This window comes from Gallinula chloropus, assembly GCF_964237585.1.
Source record: "Gallinula chloropus genome assembly, chromosome: 18".
NCBI classification, from domain to species: Eukaryota; Metazoa; Chordata; class Aves; order Gruiformes; family Rallidae; genus Gallinula; species Gallinula chloropus.
The window spans coordinates 14,166,251-14,185,463 of NC_140103.1; the positions used below are offsets into that span (position 1 = coordinate 14,166,251).

Consider the following 19,213-nt stretch of genomic DNA (forward strand, 5'->3'; position numbering starts at 1 on the left):
ACAGAGCATCTACAGTGTATTCATGATGTCATGGCATGGGACAGCACAGCAGAGGAATTTTTTGAGAAAGGGAATAGAATGATCCAAATTCTGCTACAAGCTGGTTTTACCATCAAACAAAGTAAGGGCAAAAGACCTGCTCCAGAAATCCACATTTAAGGACTAAAATAGCAGGATGGGTGTCATCAGATCCCAGTGGATGTTATCAATATGTCAGCAGCTATGTCTCCACCAACCAACACAAAGGAGACACAAGCTTTCCTAGGCACTGTGGGTTTCTGGTGAATGCATATCCCCAGCTATAGTCTCATTGTCAGCCCTCTCTACTGTGTAACCTGGTAAGAGAACAATTTCCAATGGGGCCCTGACCAGCGAGAAGCCTTTGAAGAGATCAAACAGGAGATAGTCCATGCAGTAGCCCTTGGGCCTGTCCAGACTGGGCCAGATGTAAAAAATGTGTTCTACAGGTCAGCCTGGGAGAATGGTCCTACCTGGAGTCTCTGGCAGAAAGCACCAGGGGAGGCTCAAGGTCAATCTCTGGGGTTTTGGAGTCGGGACTACAGAGGATCCAGACACTCTAACAGAAAAGGAAATACTGGCAGCACATGAAGGGGTTTGAGCCACTTAAGAAGTGATTGGGACTGAATCCCAGCTCCTCCTGGCACCCCGACTGCTGGTGCTGGGCTGGATGTTCAAAGGGAAGGCCCCTTATAAGCACCATGTCACTCATGCTATGTGGAAGAAGTGGGTCTCACTTATCACACAGCAGGCTTGAATAGGAAACCCCAAACACCCAGTAATCCTGGAAGTGATCACAGACTGGCCAGAAGGCAAAGATTGTGGAATATCACCAGAGGAACAGGTGACACGTGCTGAAGAGACCTCACTGTACAGTGAACTGCCAGGAAATGAGAAAAAATATGCCCTGTTCACCGATGGGTCCTGTGGCATTGCTGGTAAACATCAGAGGTGGAAGGCTGCTGCGTGGAGTCCCACACGCCAAGTTGCAGAAGCTGCCTATGGAGAAGGAAACTCCAGCCAGTTTGCAGAGGTGAAAGCCATCCAGCTGGCTTTAAACACTAGCAAACGAGAAAAGTGGCCACATATGTAGCTCTATACTGATGCCTGGTCCATGGCAGATGGTGTAAATAATAAATGATGTTATTAACCTCCCCAATATGCTGAAAACATAAGATCTGGGCATGATGTAGATGGTGTGGAAATAGGGGTGGATAATGTCCTGGTTCTAGCTAGGCTAGAGCTCACCTCCCCAAGCAGCCAGCACAGATGTGCTGAGTTCACCTGGGCTGTTTTCCACACCTCCTGACATCACTTCCCCATCCAAGGGGCTGGTTGGGGAGGGGTGGTCCTGGCATGGTGCAGAACTCTGTTGTTGTTGGGGTTGTAAGGTACTCTGTGCTATCACTGGGTGTGACTGCAATTGGGACTGTTATTGGTCCCCTATTATGGTGCTTTTGTCAGTACACTCTCCTTATCCTAGCCCACAGATGCTCTGTCTGTTTCTCCTCCGGGAGTGAGCGAGCAGCATGTGGTGCTCAGCCGTTGTTTGGAGCTGAACCACCACAGTTTCCAAGCCATAAGCAGTGAGCTTCTTGAGGAGAAGGTGGTGGGAAACTGTGTCCAAGGCCTTGTTAAAGTCAAGGTAGACAACACCCAGAGCCCTTCCCTTGTCCAAGAAGCAGGTCACCCTGTCATAGAGGGAGATTCAGTGTGTCAAACAGGACCTGCCCTTATGAACCCAAGCTGACTGGGCCTGATCACCTGGGGGTTCTTCATGAACTGGATAATGCTACTCAGGATGATCTGCTCCACCAGCTTCTCTGGGACTGAAGTCAAACTATCAGGCCTGCAATTTCCCTGATCATCCTTCTGTCCCTTCTTATACAGGGGGATATATTGACTGATTTCCAATCCGCTGGTACCTCTCCAGTCAGCCAGGACTGATGGAAAGTGGCTTGGTGAACCCCCCGTGCCAGCTCTTTCAGCACCTTTGGGTGCATCCCATTCAGCCCCACAGATCTCTGCACATCTCTGTGGTGCAGCAGGACCATCTCCTCCTGGATTGAGGTGGCATCATTCCACTCCCTGTCCCTGTCTCCTAGTTCAGGGAATTGGATTCTCTCTGTACAACTGCTCCTATTACTAAAGACAGTGGCAAAGATTTCATTCAGCACCTCAGCCTTGTCCTTGTCTTTCAACAATGTTTCCTCCTGAATCTGATAGGGGATGGAGGGTCTCCCTGCTCTTTCTCTTTTTTTAAATGGAGAACAGATGAATTTCTAGCTGGGCTTTGGACCAACAATGAGGAGAAACTTTCATCCTATTGTTCTTCCCTCAGCATTACACATCCCATGCTGCCCCAGGAAGAGCCTGAGCAATGCCTGAGGGGCAGGACCTGTCTTCCCTGGGGCTGGGGGTCAGGGCTTGGCCTTTCTGCTTCATCAAACCAACACAGGGCCTGTTCAGCATCTCAGCTGCTTGTACATTGCCTTTGCCTACCAGCCAACATGGCCTCCAATTACCTGTTCTAACGAGTCCCTGGGGAGGCTCAGCCAGCAATGGCTCTCAGCGGGACTCATTAATACTTCAGGGCACTTTGGCTTCTACTTTTGACATGGAGTTTTTTGTGTAATTTCCTCTCAGTACCTGAGCTTCAAGGACTCAGCACCAAATGCACCCCAGGGCTCATTAAAAGTAAAAAGCAAGCCCTAACGAGCTATGTCTCTTCAAGTAATTATTTTCAAGTCTTCAAGAGATGTACAGATCACTGAAGCTGTTTCAAAGGGAGCTCATAGTAAAATTGATATATTTTTAAGGGTATAGGTTATTATTTTCACTTTAGAGGAGAGGTGATAAACTCTGACTGAGATTGATCCAGGGTGCCTCCTAAGGAGGTCTGGACTGGTCCAGAAAAGGGTCCCTTTAGGCAGTGGGGACATCCTTGCTGCACATCTCCACAATCCCACCATGACTCTCACCAGCCAACTGGGACTTGCATCCCTTGTCCTTACATCAGGTCTCTCTGCTGCACTCCACAGTGGGGCATTACAGCCCCTCTGTACCAGCTCCCCTGCTTTCCTTAGAGAACTGGCTGCACACAGGCAGCACAGAGGGAGTTATTTTCCCAACAACACAAGAAACCTGACAAGATTCATCATTAAATTCAACACTCCTCACTCTATGCCAAGTGCAATCTCCCACCAGTTAGGTTCACCTTCCGCAAAGCTTAACCATGTGAGAAATGTTCTAGTGAGGAAAGAGACTGTGAACTTTCAGGACACTTTGTAGGGTCTCGTTGGTCGGCAGACCCCACCGTGGGCAAAGTGCTGTCCTTTTTTGCTCCCCCCACTGAGTCTTGCATTTCCGTGGCCGTGGAACACAGAATGTACTAAGCCATGGACCAGCCTCTCACACACTGTCTCTGCCGGAATTGGAGACCCTGTTAACACCTGCACTGCAGCAGCAGCCACCTGGTGTCCAGCCTGCATTGCTTTCAAAGTGTTAACCACCACACGCCAGGTCGGTCCGAGAGATCAGAGCAGTTTCTCTTCTTTACCACCCGTAATAAGGGCATCCCACACATGATCCCCGATCTCTGGCCATTCAGAGACACTAAATATTAGTGCCACCTCTGTCAAATGTCCGGAGCAACGAGCCCATTTTATCAGCTCTGCTATGCCTTTTGGAGACACTTGCTTATCTCTCTTAGAGAGAATACTAAGGAGCAGTTTCTCCGCAGCTTCTCACTCCATCGTGGATGCAGAGGACGGGGAGCGACCCCGCTTTTCCAACTACCACAACACTTACTCTTTCAGCGGCACCAGCCCATCTGCTGCAGTCTCTCTCTGAAGCTCCTCTTGCTCCAGCCTGGCTGCTGCAACTGGCTCCGTAACCTTCTTCCCGGTCCCTGGTTGTTCCCAGTCTTCGTCCGTCCGGGTCCCTTGTTCAGGCACCAATTGTTGCGAGTTCCCGCATCCAAAATCCAGATCTTGGGAAATAATTTATATCCAGGGGCTTTGGAAGTGCTGAGAGGCGCTAGGAACAGACTGCACACCAATATGGTTAGAAGAAATCACTTCACTTTATTCAAGCTGGTAGCTGCCAAAATACGTCTGAGGGTTACATAACCAGGGGCCAGGATAGAGGGGGGGAAAGGCCATCAGCACCGTACCAGGTTTCTCTCACCACAATGGAATTTGCAAGTACCAGGAGCTCTTGATACAATTTCATGTTCCCATGCTTCCAGCCTCTTGTTAGTGAGTTCTCAAGGCTGTTTTGCAAGCAGGACTGCGGAGATATGTAGCTGTGCCCTTGATCAGCCAGCCAGGTTCCCACACTGGGCAATTTCCTGTTCTGGGGAATCCTCTCCTAATGCTTCTGCCCTCGGGAATTTTCCCCTCTGGGCAAGAGTGGCCACCCATTGGCAACGTGACAAAACCCCAGACATAGCTCCCAAACCAAAGGAGCCAGGGCACAAAGACATACCCGACCCAATACCTCCCCACAAAGACTGCAGGAAGCCCTTCTGACCGAGGGGCTCAGGGCTTTCCTCTTATGTGGAACCCCCTCCTAATCCTACACCTGGAGGGATGCTTTCCCTCAGAGCACAGGTGGGCATCCATTGGCAATGTGCCAATCACCCAGCCGTAGCTCCCAAACCAAAGGAGCCGGGGCTGAAAGACATACCCAGCCTATCGTGGTTTTGCCCCAGCTGAGAGATGAGCACCACGCAGTCACTTATTTCTTTAAAAGGAAGGGAGGGGGGAAGCTCTTGGGGGGGAAGTTAAAGGAAAAGAAAAAGACAAGCCAAGAAACCAAAACCCAGTGGGCTGGGATAAGGTTAATTTACTAGAATAGCAGAAAAATAGAGATAACAATGATAAGAGGACTTCAGAGCAAAATATATGATACTGGTGATACACAATGCAGTTTCTCACTGAACCACACAACTCAGGCCGTGCAGCCCAGAGCCGTCCTGAGAAACTGGACTGTCCCCAAAAAACACGTGTCCTGGAGCCACCTGCTCCTCCTCCCACCAGTGTCCCTTTTATACTGAGCATGACATAATTGGCATGGAATACCCCCTTTGGCCAGTTCGGATCACCTGTCCTGGCTGCATCCCCTCCTTTCTCATTAGTAGGGAAAAATGAACATCTGAAAAACTCCTTGACTGCTTGGCAACAACTAGAAATATCAGGTGTTCTCAGCATTGCTCTCATCCTAATTCCTAAACATGGCATTCTATCCACTCCATCCTAGCTGACTCCCTAAAAAAAGGTCCTAAAAGTACTTGCTGTCATTTTCTACCTCTACCAGCGTCCAACTTCACAAATGCTAAACGTTCAGTAATAGATCCCAAGCAACAGCTGAGAGGGCTGAAAACTCCCCAGGTAGCCCAAAAGATGCCCCAGTAACACTGGGGCTCAGGGCTTTTATAGACGATGGAATGGTGATAACAATGCAAGACATCAGTATTTCGCTCTACCAGCTTCTAGTTTTGAATCATCTAATTGTCCAGCAAAAGCTCCCAAACAGAAGTTGGGAGTGCCTAGTAATCCTCCTGGCCTGAAACCTGACGAGGTAGCCCACTAGAAGGCCCAGTGATCTTGGGGCTCAGGGCTGTCATAGACAATGGAATCATCCTAACTGTGCCTGATGTCATTTTCCGGCTCTACCAGCGAACTTGCTAAAGGTACAGGGATTCATCCAACACAAAAGGTGTGAGCAATGAAAGATGTTCATGGCCTTAAACCTCTCCAGTTATTCCATCCCCATTAATTTGGGGGTCAGGGCATTCATAGCCAAGGGATTGTGGTGCTCGGCTCTCGAATGGGTTGAAACCATGACCAAAGGTTCCAGCACAACACCTGCACATCAAGGCAGCTCAGACAGGACTGGTGCAGAACCAACAGCAAGGAGAGGAACTTGGGATTTCCAGGAGATGCCGTAGCAGTCTGCGGTGCTGAACAGGAATCTGGCCATGGAAACATTGGGCTGCTCTGGCAGGAGTGTGACCACACAGACAAGGGCCCTTCTGGTCTGTCTGGTAAAGGCCACCTCTGGAGCAGTCAGTCCCAGTGTGGGGTTCCCCAGTCTGATGGAATGGGGAGAAAATACTGCATGGTCAGAGAAAGTCTGAAAGATACAGTTAGGGGTCTTGTGTGGACAAGCTGAGGGACTGAGGCTTCTGTAGCCTGGGGAGGGGGAAGCTGAGGGAAGCCCTCTCTGTGCTACATTGAAAAAACTGAAGAAAGGAAGTCCACATGAAACTGCAGTTTTGAAGGTCAAAGTGGACATGAGGATAAAGAAATGTCATTCTGAGTGTGTTGCTATGGTGTAAAATGTTATCTGCAAGGTGTGGATCAGCTGTTGGCTTTGTGTTTGTGGAAAGAGCTGGTGAGGAGGGAGAGGCAGCAGTACAGGCAGAGGCAATGTGGGGTGAGAACAAAGTAGGGAAGAGCATTAGGTGCCTGCAGCCTACAGGGGAACAGGCACAGGCGTGGGGCAGTGTGGCACGGACTGTGGTGCAGATGGCCAAGGGTGCTGGCCAGGCTGAGAGGGCCTGATAGAAATGAGGTCTTTTCCCCTTGGCTATGGCTGATGTCCATGCCAGAGACCTCAGAGAAATACATTATCCTCATGGCCACGGAGCATTGTTGCCTCCTTGCACCCACCCCAGTGTAGGACACCATGTGTCATATCCCTGTCCTTCCCTTGGCCTTACACTGCCCACATCCCATGGAAGAGCTCTGAGACACAGGTGAGGGTCAGGGTCTCCCTGCCCAGGGGCTGGGGGTCGGGTCAGTGCTTGGCATTTCTGCTTCATCAGACCAAGCCAGGGTGTCCTCAGCATCAGAGCTGCCTGTGCTTTGCCTGTGACCTCATGGCCTCCAGTTGTCTGCTCTAAGGAGCCCATGGGGAGGCTTTGTCAGCAATGGCTCCCAGGGGCCTGTTAATGCTCCAGGGTGCTTTGGGCATTGTTCCTGACTTGGACTTCTTGAGAGGTTTCTTCACTCTCCTCTTGGTATCTTGTGGTCTCTGGACTCAGAAGAGAATGTACCATGGGGCTCATAAACATCCAGAAATCCCTTACAAACATGTCTCTCCACATAATTGTCTTTGAAAAAAGTAAGACTTGTATAACTAATTGGAGAGGTTTTATTTGAATGATAAAAATTGCAAAGGAATTTCACAATTCAGGATTTTTTCATAGGAAAAAAGTTTCTGTCATATCTCAGATTATGGAAGAAAGTTTAGCAGCCTGCTGCAATAGATGTCGGTCCAGACTGGACTCAGATCTCTAAGGAGATCTGGACAGGCAGGAAAAGCAGCCAACTCTGTCAGGAGAACCTTGCTCTTCCTCAAGCCCAGCAGTTCCCTCACTGGCCTTCTGGCACTCCCAACACTTCTCCTTGCAACATCTGTGCTCACAGGCACAGACAGATTTCTCTGACAACAAACAACAGTTACACATGACACAGTTTAATAACCATGAAATCTCTCTCCTCAGCTGCCTGCTACGGCCAAGCAGTGTGTGAAGGGGGTCAGCTTTCAGAGGCGATTCTCTCCAGGAAAGGTGACTTATCAACACAGTGACCTTCTAACAGAACAGTTCATTAGACATCTGAAGCTCAAAGGAGATGCCGGAGAGCTGAGTGGCATCTGATAGACGAAAGAGCAATCTGAGGTGGAATCCTGTGAGGATACATCCATCTACTCTGCTGAAAAGATGTCCTTAGGCATGGCCATATCATCAGGAGAGGTGGAAACACCTGAATGATGAGGGAGAAGAAAGAGACAGACTGGGGGTAATGCAGATACAGGAGAAGGTGAGTATTTATTCTGCTGCCATGGGTACCAACCCTGGAAATTCCCATTCTGTCACAGTGAGAAAGCATTGCCATTTCAGACAAGTAGTCGAGTGATTCAGCTGATGAAAATGTGCTTGGAAATTATTTAAATATATACATTAAAAAAAAATAACTTGCTATTTTTAGGCAAACCTGAAGGAAAGACAGCACAGCTCATCGTTACGCAGTGTCTCAGTCACACAAGACCAGGAGATACTGCATTAGCAATGGGATGAACGTAACCCATGTTATTATACTTTAGGTAAAACAGAAAAAAAAACCCCCAAAACAAAACAAAAAAACTATGAAAACTACTAAATACAGACTGGTCCTAGCATGAGTGACAGGGACAATGATATGCAGAAGAAGATGAGCAGTTTATTGCAGCTTACAAACATCTACTTCTCAGTCTCCACACAGCACCCTTGAGCTCCTGGTTCCTCATGCTGTAGATGAGGGGGTTCACTGCTGGTGGAACCAGCGTGTAAAGACATGCCACTACCAGGTCCAGAAATAGGGAGGAGATAGAGGGGGGCTTCACGTTGGCAAAAACAGCACTGATGAGAAACAGGGAGACCACGGCCAGGTGAGGGAGGCAGGTGGAAAAGGCTTTGTGCCGTCCCTGCTGCGAGGGGATCCTCAGCACAGCCCTGAAGATCTGCACATAGGACACCACAATGAACACAAAACAGCCAAAAGCTAAAGAGTCACTGAACATAATGACTCCAGTTTCCCTGAGGTAGGTGTCTGAGCAGGAGAGCTTGAGGATCTGGGGGATTTCACAGAAGAACTGGTCAACAGCATTGCCATGGCAGAGGGGAAGGGAAAATGTGTTGGCTGTGTGCAGCAGAGAATTGAGAAACCCACTGCCCCAGGCAGCTGCTGCCATGTGGACACAAGCTCTGCTGCCCAGGAGGGTCCCATAGTGCAGGGGGTGGCAGATGGCAACGTAGCGGTCATAGGCCATGACAGTGAGAAGACAGAACTCTGTTGAGAACAAAAATGTAAAGAAAAAGAGTTGAGCCACACATCCTGTGTAGGAAATGGCCCTGGTGTCCCACATGGAATTGGCCATGGATTTGGGAACAGTGGTGGAGATGCAGCCAAGGTCAAGAACAGAGAGGTTGAGGAGGAAGAAGTACATGGGGGTGTGGAGATGGTGATCACAGGCTATGGTGATGATGATGAGGCCATTGCCCAGGAGGGCAGCCAGGTAGATGCCCAGGAAGATGCAGAAGTGCAGGAGCTGCAGCTCCCGTGTGTCTGCAAAGGGCAGGAGGACGAACTGGCTGATGGAGCTGCTGTTGGACATCTGCTGTCATCAAGTGTGGAGACCTGTCCAAGGAGGAAAAGGCACAGTTAGAAGGCAGGGTACTCGTCTTTGAGAAAAACCTCTTCCAATTCACATTGACTCTGGATTCAGGAAGACTTTTGGCAGGTCCCTTTTAGGAGGTCTGTTTTCTGCTGCTTGAGTGTGCCACCGCATTTCAGTGAGCTTTACAGCACTGTCACTCCAGTTTCACCCGAGGGCAGAGCAGAGCTTTGGAGCTTTGGTTTTCTTCTGACTGTACCTGAGGAGTGTTTCTTCTCCCAGAACCCCCTGACATTGCTGCTTCAGTGCCAGTGAAACCTTCCCCTGAGCGCAAAGTGGGGAGAGCTGCTCTGTCCATCAGCCCTGCTCTCAGCTGCCCTGTGCTGGGTGCTCTGTGTTGTACCCTGGCTGTAGAAAATAAGTGTCTGCACTGCGGGGGATGTCATGGAGGTACCAAATCCCCACTTCCAGGGCATTTCTAGGAGCAGCTTCTTCTCCCTCCCTCCCTCCCTGTCAATGTCTCCTGCCTGCAGCTGTCCCCTGAGCTGCTTCTCTTTGCCCATGTCACCTCCTGCTCTGTGCTTACAGACCTCATCCAACCTGCCCTGTGCTCAGCTCTGCTCTGCAGACCCCTCCTGGCATCAGGGCACCGCCTCAGGGAGCCTCTGTGTGTGCAGGGCTCAGGACACACTCTGACAAGTTTTAATGACAAATGAGTTTGCACTGCCTTCATCAAAGTTATCAAGAAAAGATCAGCTCCCTCCTCACACCCAGTGCAGAAGAAAAAAATGTGAATCAAAGTCTCTTTCCCTGAAGTGGAAAATGCATCCTTGGTGTTCTTGAAAAGACCCCGGGTAGTTTCCAGGGATCACCTGGAACTGGGAGCAAACTTGGTCTATGCAGCACATTTTGAGAGCAAATGGACCCTACGCTCTCCTTCCTTGGGTCACAATTTCCAGCAACATTTTCTGTGGAAAGCACAGAAACCAGGCTGAGTGCTGACTCTGGCAGCAGCAGAGTCCCCAACCCAGCACACAGGGACCCTGCTTGCAAGGACAACTCTTGGCACCCCTGGGTGCACACACTGCTTCATATATCTGCAACATGCAGCTGTCCTGCCCTGTCCCTCTGATGGGGCAGAAGGGCATCCCTTCCAGGCAGCACTTTCTGGTCCTAGAGAGAACCTGTCCCCCTGACAGACCCCACACACTGCCCCATGTCCCAGCTTTAGGAGATCCCTCCAGGAACAGAACCTGCATTGCCCTGCACCCACAGACATACCAGGCAGAGTGCTGTGGAGATTTCTCCTCCAGTGAGCTCTCAGCATCCATCAGCTCTCTCAGCCTCACAGGTCTCCCCTCAGTACCTACAGGCAGTGTCCCCAGCCCTGTGTGCTTGGCAGAGGAGCTGCTCCTGGGCAGAGCTGTCTCTCTGCAGCGCTGTAATGTTTCATAAGCTCCCACCATCCCAGGAGCCCAGCCCAGCTCACAGCAGAGGAGACGGTGAAGGCGTCACATACTCCATCCCTTCTGGGCTCCTTTGAGGTTTCCCTGGAGGTTCAGGGAACCTACTTGGAAAGACACTGAAGTCCTCACTGATGTCCCCTCACTTGTCTGGGGAGAAATCCTTGTGTCCATCAGAGTCCTTTCTCCTGATCAAACCAGAGCTGGGCAGGAGAATCTCCTTTCCATATCTCCCCATGTGACTGGCTGCCAAACAAATGTCCAGCAGCAGTTCCATCAGCCATCTCCCATTCTCTCTTACGACTGAGTGGCACATGGGGACAGGGAATGGGGGTTGGGGTCAATTCAGCACACATTGTCTCAGCCGCTCCTTCCTCCTCCTCAGTGGGAGGACTCCTCACAGTCTCCCCATTCTCCAGCACTGGGTCCCAGCCACAGGAGACAGTCCTCCATGAACCCCTCCAATGTGAGTCCTTCCCACATGGCTTCAGATCATCACCAACTGCTCCAGGGTGGGTCACTTGAATTTGGCGCCATCCTTCAGCATCAGCGTGGGTCCTCTACAGCCCTGCCATGAAACCTGATCCAGCACAGGCTTCCTATGAGGTCACAGACTCCTTCTGGTGTCTCAACCTGCCTAAAGCATGGGGACATCTAAAAGCTACAGGTATAATCACAGCTGCACATCACACTGCACTGGCTGCGGGGTAACAGCCTCATTCACCATGGTCTTCTCCATGGGCTGCAGGTGAATCTCTGCTATGGGGCTTCAAGGACCTTCTCCTCCTCCTTCACTGACCTTGTCTTCAAAGTTCCTTACACTTTCTCCTCCTTTTCTCAGGTGGCAAAAAGCAGCTGATAAGTTTTATTTTTCTTCTTACAAATATTGTCTCAGAGTTTCTATTCACAATGCTCTGCTCCACACAGCCAATACACTGTCACTGCCCCTCTGCAAAGGCAATGCCTGTGACCAGTTCTTATATGAAACCCCCCAGACCCTCAAGCTCTCTTGCTCACTGTCCTACCTCAGTGAAATTGTGGTCTGAGCTTGTTTAGCTTTTGGGTGTTTTGTTTTCATCACAGTGTCCTATGTGCAGAGCTTCAGGGCTGTGATGAGGATCCCCTCAGAGCAGCGGTGGCAGAACGCCTATTCCACGTGCCTGGGAGTGGTCTCCTTCTTTGTCAGCACTGCCATGTTTGCCTACCTGAAGCACCCCTCAATCTCCTCACTATTTACAGACTCACAGATTCAGAGAATTGTAGGTGTAGGGACCTTGAGAGATCATTGGGTCCAACCCCCCTGCCAAAGCAGGTTCCCCAGGGCAGGTGTCAAAGGTCGGAGTCCAGACGGGTTCTGAATATCTCCAGAGAAGGAGACTCCAGAATGCCCCTGGGCAGCCTGTCCCAGTGCTCCATCACCCTTACTGTGAATAAGTCGCCCACATAATGCTGTGGAGCTTCCTGTGCTCCAACTTGAGGCCATTGCCCCTTGTCCAGTGTCCACAGAGAACTGAACCTGGTCGTGGCATTCCTTTACTTAGTTTTTCCACCAGCAGTGAAGCCCCTCACCTACAGCCTGATGAACCAGTAGCTCAAGGATGCTGTGTGGAACCTGAGGACTGGATGTTTATAAGCTGCAAGAAACTGCTCATCATCTGCATGTCGCTGGCCCTGTCACTCACGTTAGGACCAGTCTGTAGTGGGTTTTATAGTTGTTTGGTGGGGTTTTTTTTCCTTCTATTTTGTCTACGTTGTAATAACACAGTCCACATTCATCCCACTCCTAATGCAGTATCTTGGGTGTTCTGTGATGCAGACGCTAAATAATGACCAGCTGTGCTCTCTTTGCATCATGTCTGCCTGGAAAGTTGCACAACTATTTCTTTCTTTTTTTTTCTCCTGGCAATTTTAAAAAAAAATTACAAGCATATTTTCATCAGCTGAACCATTCAACTGCTTGTCTGAAATGGCAATGCTTTCCCACCATGAGAGAACAGGAATTTCCTGGAAGTGTACCACAGCATCATAGAATCACTTAGGATGGAAGAGGCCTTTAAGATCATAAAGTCCAACCACAGCCTAACCCTGTCTACTCTAGGCCATGTTCTCAAGCACAACATCTACACACCGTTTAAATACCTCAACAGATGGTGGTTCCACCACCTGGGCAGCCAGTTCCAATACTCGATGACCCTTTCAGGAAAGAATTTCTTGATATCTAACCTAAATCTCACCTGGTGCAATTTCAAGCCATTCCCTCTCGCTTGTTATCTGAGATAAGAGACCAACCTCCACCCCTCTACACCCTCCTTGCAGGTAGTTGTAGACATGCTTCAGCATCTCTACCTCTTTCTTATAGCGAGGGGCCAAAATCTGGACACACTCGAAGTGCAGCCTCACCAGAGCTGAGTATAACAGAACTATCACTTCCCTACTCCAGCTGGTCACACTATTTCTGATGCAGGCCAGGATGCCGTTGGCCTTCTTGGCCACCTGGGCACAATGCTGGTTCATGTTCAGCTTCCTGTCCACTAACACCCCCAGGTTCTTTTCTTCCAGCGAGCTCTGCAGCCACTCTGACCCAGGCTTGTAACACTACCTGCCTTATTGTGATCAAAGTGCAGGACCAGGAACCCTTGTTGAACCCCATACAGTTGGCTTCTGCCCATCGCTCCAGCCTGTCCAGGTCACTCTGCAGAGCCTTCCTGCCTTCCAGAAGATAGACACTCCCACACAACATTTTGTTGTCTGTCAACTAACTTGCTGAGGGTGCAATCCATCCTCTCATCCAGATCATTAATAAATACGGTAAAGAGGACGGGCCCCAGCACTGAGCCCTGGGGAACACCACTTGTGACCTGCTGCCAGCTCGATTTAACCCCGCTCACCACAACTCTTTGGGCCCAGCCATCCAGCCAGTTTCTAACACAGCGAAGAGTATAGCTATCTAATCCATAGGTGGCTAGTTTCTCAGCAAGATGCTGTGTGAGAGAGTGTCGAAGAGATTACTGAAGTCCAGGTAGACCACAACCACAGCCTTCCCCTTGTCCACTAAGCAGGTCACCTTGTCGTAGAAGGGGGTCTGGATGGCCTGTAGATCCCTGGGTCCTCTCTCTGGCCATTCTTGTAGATGGATGTCACATGTGCCAGCTTCCAGTCAGGCAGAAACACCCTGGTCAGCCAGGACTGCTGGTAAATAAGGAAAAGTGGCTTGGCGAGCACTTTTGCGAGCTGCCTCAGTACCCTCAGGAGCCATCAACTTGTGCTGATCAAAGAGGCTGAGCAGTTCAGTTACCAATTCCCCTAGGATTGTGGGGACTTCCATCTAGTTTCCCTCCCCACCTTTCCATTCAGGGGTCTGGGTGTCAGGAGACAAGTGGTCACATTAATAAAGACTGAGGCAAAAAAGGCATTAAGAACATCAGCCTTTTCTTCATCCTCTGTCACAATGGTTCCCTCCACATCCAATAAAGGTGGGAGATTCTCCCTGTCACTCCTTTTGTTATTAATTCTATAAATACATTAATAACAAAAGAAGGCCAGGGAGAATCTCCCACCTTTATTGTCAGTTGCAAACAAAAGGTGCCAGGGCTGAAAAAGCTTCCTGGCCAGAAATGTCCCCAGGTAGCCCATTGGCATCCATGGTAACCTTGGGGCTCGGGGCATTCCTAGCCAAAGGATTGGTCATAACATTGTCTGATGTCACTTTCAAGCTCTACTAGCACCCAGCAATAGCTCCCTAACAAAAGATGTGAGGGCTAAAAGATGTTCCTTAACAGAAAATTAAGCTGGTACCTCACAACCAGCCCCAGTATCCTTGGGGGTCAAGGATGTTAATGCAAAGGGAAAGGTCCTTACACTGCCTGATGTAATTTTTAGTGTCCATCTTCAAAACTGCTAAATGTCCTGCAATAACTTCCTAAAGAAATGTGCAAGAGACAAAAGATGGTCCTGGCAAGAAACATCCCCAGGTAGCCCATGAACAGCCCTAGTAACCTTAGGATCTGGGTATTCCTAGTCATGGGAATGGTCCTAACCATGCCTGGCATCATTTTCGTGCTCTACCAGTGTCCAGCAGTGGAACTCTTGAATGTAGAGTAATATTTCCCAAACAAAAACTGGGAGATATGAAAGATATTCCTCACCTAAAACCTCCCCAGGTAGCTCAGTAGCAGCAGCAGTAATCTTGAAGCTCAGGTGTTTCCTTTCCAAGGGAACAGTCTTGCAGTGCCTGACATCATTTTCAGGTGATGCCAGCTTCCAGCTTCCAAAATAATAAACGTCCAGCAATAGTTCCAAACAAACTCTCAAGGGCTGAAAGATGTTATTGGTCTGAACCCTCACAGGGTAGCGCACGAGCAGACCAGGTTCCCTTTGGGCTCAGGGCATTCCTAGCCATGGAAATGTTCCTAAAATGGACTGAGAAGTGTTTCTGGCTCTACCAGCATCCACCTTCAAAACTGATATTTGTCCAGCACTAGATATAAAACACATGGGGTTCAGGGGGCCAAAAGATGTTCCCAGCCTTAAACCTCCGTAGGTATCACACAAAACACCCCAAAACTAAACAGGAACTAAGTACAAGAAGACCAATCTCCCTGGGGTATGCAACTGGGAATGAGAGGCTGAGGATCTGGGGGATTTCAGAGAAGAACTGGTCAACAGCATTGCCCTTGCAGAGGGGTAGGGAAAATGTATTGGTTGTGTGCAGCACAGCACTCAGAAACCCACTGCAGCTCCCATGTGTCTGCAAAGGAGTGAGCTCTCCAGGTGTCAGTGTGTCCTTGCAGCAGAAAGTCTGTCTCTTTTGATATGTATGACCATTTCTGGAGTGTGGTCCCCACTTCACTGAACAGCAGAGCAGAGCATTGTGGATTTGTTTTTCCTGATTTTGTTTGCATCGTTGCCTCACTGTGGGTGGAATGTGTGACCCATGGAAGGACAGCGTAGGGTCCTTCTGCTGTAACAAAGGGTGCTGCTCAGCCCCCAATTGCTCCCAGCTCCAGCAGATCCACGTTAACTTCCAGGGACTTTTCAAGAACACCAAGGATGCATTTTCCACTTCAGGGAAATGGGGACTTTGCTTTGAATTTTCTGCTCTTGTAGACTGGGTGGTGAGTGAGAGCTGAGCTTTTCATGATAACTTTGAGGGCAGTGCAAACTCATTGGTCATTAGGACTTGTCAGGGCATCTCCTGAGCCCTTCACACACAGAACTTCCCTTGGGCAGTGCCCTGATGCCAGGAGGGGTCTGCAGAGCAGAGCTGAGCACAGGGCAGGTTGGATGAGCTCTGTGTGCACAGAGCATGAGGTGACATGGGCAGAGAGAAGCAGCTTCAGGGACAGCTGCAGGCAGCAGAGACAGTGTCAGGGAAGGAGAAGGAGCTGTTCCCAGAAATGCCATGGCAGTTGGTACCTCCCTGACATCCCCAGCAGTGCAAAGAGAGACCCCCTAGTTTCTGCCACCCAGCACAGACTCTGCACCCAGCAGTCCAGGGTTTCAGACTGAGTCTTCTCCGTGGCAGCCCAACCAATGTTAAGGACAAATCCCTGGGTGCCTGTCTGTCCATCCCTGTCCTTCCAGGCTTGGCTGGAGAATTTCTCCCTCTTTCCCATCCTGTCCTTGCTGCCTTTGTCCCCCCGTTAGTTGGGGTTCTGGGCATGTCAGTTGGTGGGGCTGGCACTGAGCTGACCCTCTCGTCAGGACCCCCATCTGTAGGACTGAGGAATGGATTCCTCAGCTCTTTGTGGTGTCCAGTTTCTTCTATGGGGAACGCCAGGGGATGATCTCAGAGCATCCAGCAAAGGGCAGCTGAGACCAGGGCTGATGGACAGAGCAGCTCTCCCCACTCTGCACTCATGGGAAGGTTTCACTGGCACTGCAGCAGCAATGTCAGGGAGTGCTGACAGAAGAAACACTCCTCAGGTACAGGTAGAAGAAAACCAAAGCTACAAAGCTCTGCTCTTGGGTGCAATTGGAGTGACAGTGCTGAAAAGCTCATTTCTCTACGCAGAGGATTTAGTCTGAGATCACACCATCCTTCCATTTACTGACTGCTGCCAGGCAGGACTGAGTTCTCGAGAGCCACAGCTGACCCTCCTCCCAGCAGTGGCATGCTCAAGCCAGCACAAAAAAGAGCTCCCAAAAGGGACATGGAAAATTCTTCCAAAATACAGTTTTTCCTCAGAGAAGAGTTCCCTAAAATCTCACTGCCTTTTCCTATTTGCACAGGTCCACATGCCAGAAAAAACATATGTTCAACAGCAGCTCCATCAGCCAGTTCCTCCTCCTGCATTTTGCAGACACTCGGGAGCTGCAGCTCCTGCACTTCTGGCTCTTCTTGGGCATCTACCTGGCTGCCCTCCTGGGCAATGGCCTCATCATCATCACCATAGCCCGTGACCACCACCTCCACACCCCCATGTACTTCTTCCTCCTCAACCTCTCTGTACTTGACTTTAGCTGCATCTCCACCACTGTTCCCAAATCCATGGACAATTCCTTGTGGGACACCAGGGCCATTTCCTACACAGGATGTGTGGCTCAACTCTTTTTCTTTGTATTTTTCCTCTCAACAGAGTTCTGTCTTCTCACTGTCATGGCCTATGACCGCTACGTTGCCATCTGCCACCCCCTGCACTACGGGACCCTCCTGGGCAGCAGAGCTTGTGTCCACATGGCAGCAGCTGCCTGGGCCACTGGGTTTCTCTATTCTGTGCTGCACACAGCCAGTACATTTTCACTGCCCCTGTGCCATGGCAATGCTGTTGACCAATTCTTCTGTGAAATCCCCCAGATCCTCAAGCTCTCCTGCTCAGATGCCTACCTCAGGGAAATTGCAGTCATTTTGGTCAGTATCTGCTTATTTTTTGGGTGTTTTGTGTTCATTGTGGTGTCCTATGTGCAGATCTTCAGGGCTGTGCTGAGGATCCCCTCGCAGCAGGGACGGCACAAAGCCTTTTCCACCTGCATTCCTCACCTGGCCGTGGTGTCCCTGTTTGTCAGCACTGCCATGTTTGCCTACCTGAAGCCACCCTCCTTCTCCTCATTATTTCTGGACCTGCTAGTGGCATTTCTTTACTCGGTGTTTCCACCAACAGTGAACCCCCTCATCTACAGCATGAGGAACCAGGAGCTCAAGGATGCCATGTGGAAACTGATGACTGGATATTTCTGAAAATAAACTGCTCATATCACAGATCATGTAACTGACATCACGACCACTCCCTATTTAGAAAGATTTTATAGCTGGGGGAGGGGAAGGATTTGGTTTCTTTTTTTGCCTTCGAGTCTGTCTAAGCTATAATAACATGATCCATGTTCATTTCATTCCTAATGAAATATCTCCCGGTCTTCTGTGACCCAGACACTGTGCTCTCTTTGCATCATGTCTGCTTTCAAAGGCCATTTTTCCCTTCTTTTTTATTTTTTCCTTATATTTAGAAATAAATTACAAGCACATTTTCATCAGCTGAATCACTCAACTACTTGCCTGGAATGGCAATGCTTTCCCACTGTGACAGAAGGGTAATTTCCAGGATTGGTACCCATGGCAGCAGAAGAAATACTCACCTTCCCCTGTACCTGCATTACCACTCGTCTGTGTCTTTCATCTCCCTCATCATTCAGGTGTTTCCAACTCTCCTGATGATTCAGCCATGCCTAAGGACATGCTTTTCCGCAGACGATATGGACGTTTGCACTTCATTCCGATCACTGGTTTTCACCTCCACCTGCTCTGTGGACAATCAGATGCCACTCAGCTCTCTGGTTTCTGCTTTGAGCTTCAGAGAGTTGGAAAATGTCCCATCTTTCAGAATTACTATGAACTGTTCTGTCAGAAGTTCAGTGTGTTGATCATTTACCTTTCTATGTATCTGATTAAAACTCTTCTGGGAGAGAATCTCCTCTGAAAGCTGACCCCCTTCACACGCTGCTTGGCTGTAGCAGGCAGCTGAGGAGAGAGATTTCATGGGTATTAAACTGTGTCATGTTTAAACTGCTAAACTATTTAAATGGCTAAACTGTTCAAACCCAAGTAAAATCCAAGTAGTTGTGGAAGTCTTGAGTTCTTTCATTAAAATTACTTAAAGAGCCATGCTTGTAATGGCTCTCTGGGTGCTAATGAGCCCCATGGTACATTTTCTTCTGAGTCCACAGACCTCACGTACCAAGAGGAGAGTGATGAAACCTCTCAAGAAGTTAAGTCAGGAATAATGCCCAAAGTACCTTGAAACATTTGCAGGCTCCCCATGGGCTTGTTAGATCAGACAACTGGAGGCCATGTGGACAAACACAGCCAAAACACAGGCAGCTCTGATGCTGAGGACACCCTGGCTTTGTCTGATGAAGCAGAAATGCCAAGCACTGACTTCCAGCCCCTGGGCAGGGAGATCTTGACCCTCACATGTGTCACCCTCCTTAGGTGTGTGATGCCAAGGGAAGGACAGGGCTATGACACATGTGGCCTCCCCTGCAGTGGGTGCAAGGAGGCAATGATGCTCCATGCCTGTGAGGACAATATGGCTCCTCTGAAGCCTTTGTGTCAGGGACATCAGCCATAACCA

At 49.6% G+C, this 19,213-nt stretch overlaps 1 protein-coding gene across 1 annotated transcript; it reads right to left on the reverse strand.

Moving 5' to 3' along the window:
- Nucleotides 1-8,259: 8,259 nt before the first annotated feature.
- Nucleotides 8,260-9,183, reverse strand: LOC311198479 (olfactory receptor 14J1-like; the record flags this gene model as incomplete). Its single annotated transcript, XM_084272436.1, has 1 exon — nucleotides 8,260-9,183. The coding sequence occupies one exon, from the start codon at nucleotides 9,181-9,183 to the stop codon at nucleotides 8,260-8,262; it is 924 nt and encodes a 307-aa protein (XP_084128562.1).
- Nucleotides 9,184-19,213: the final 10,030 nt, after the last annotated feature.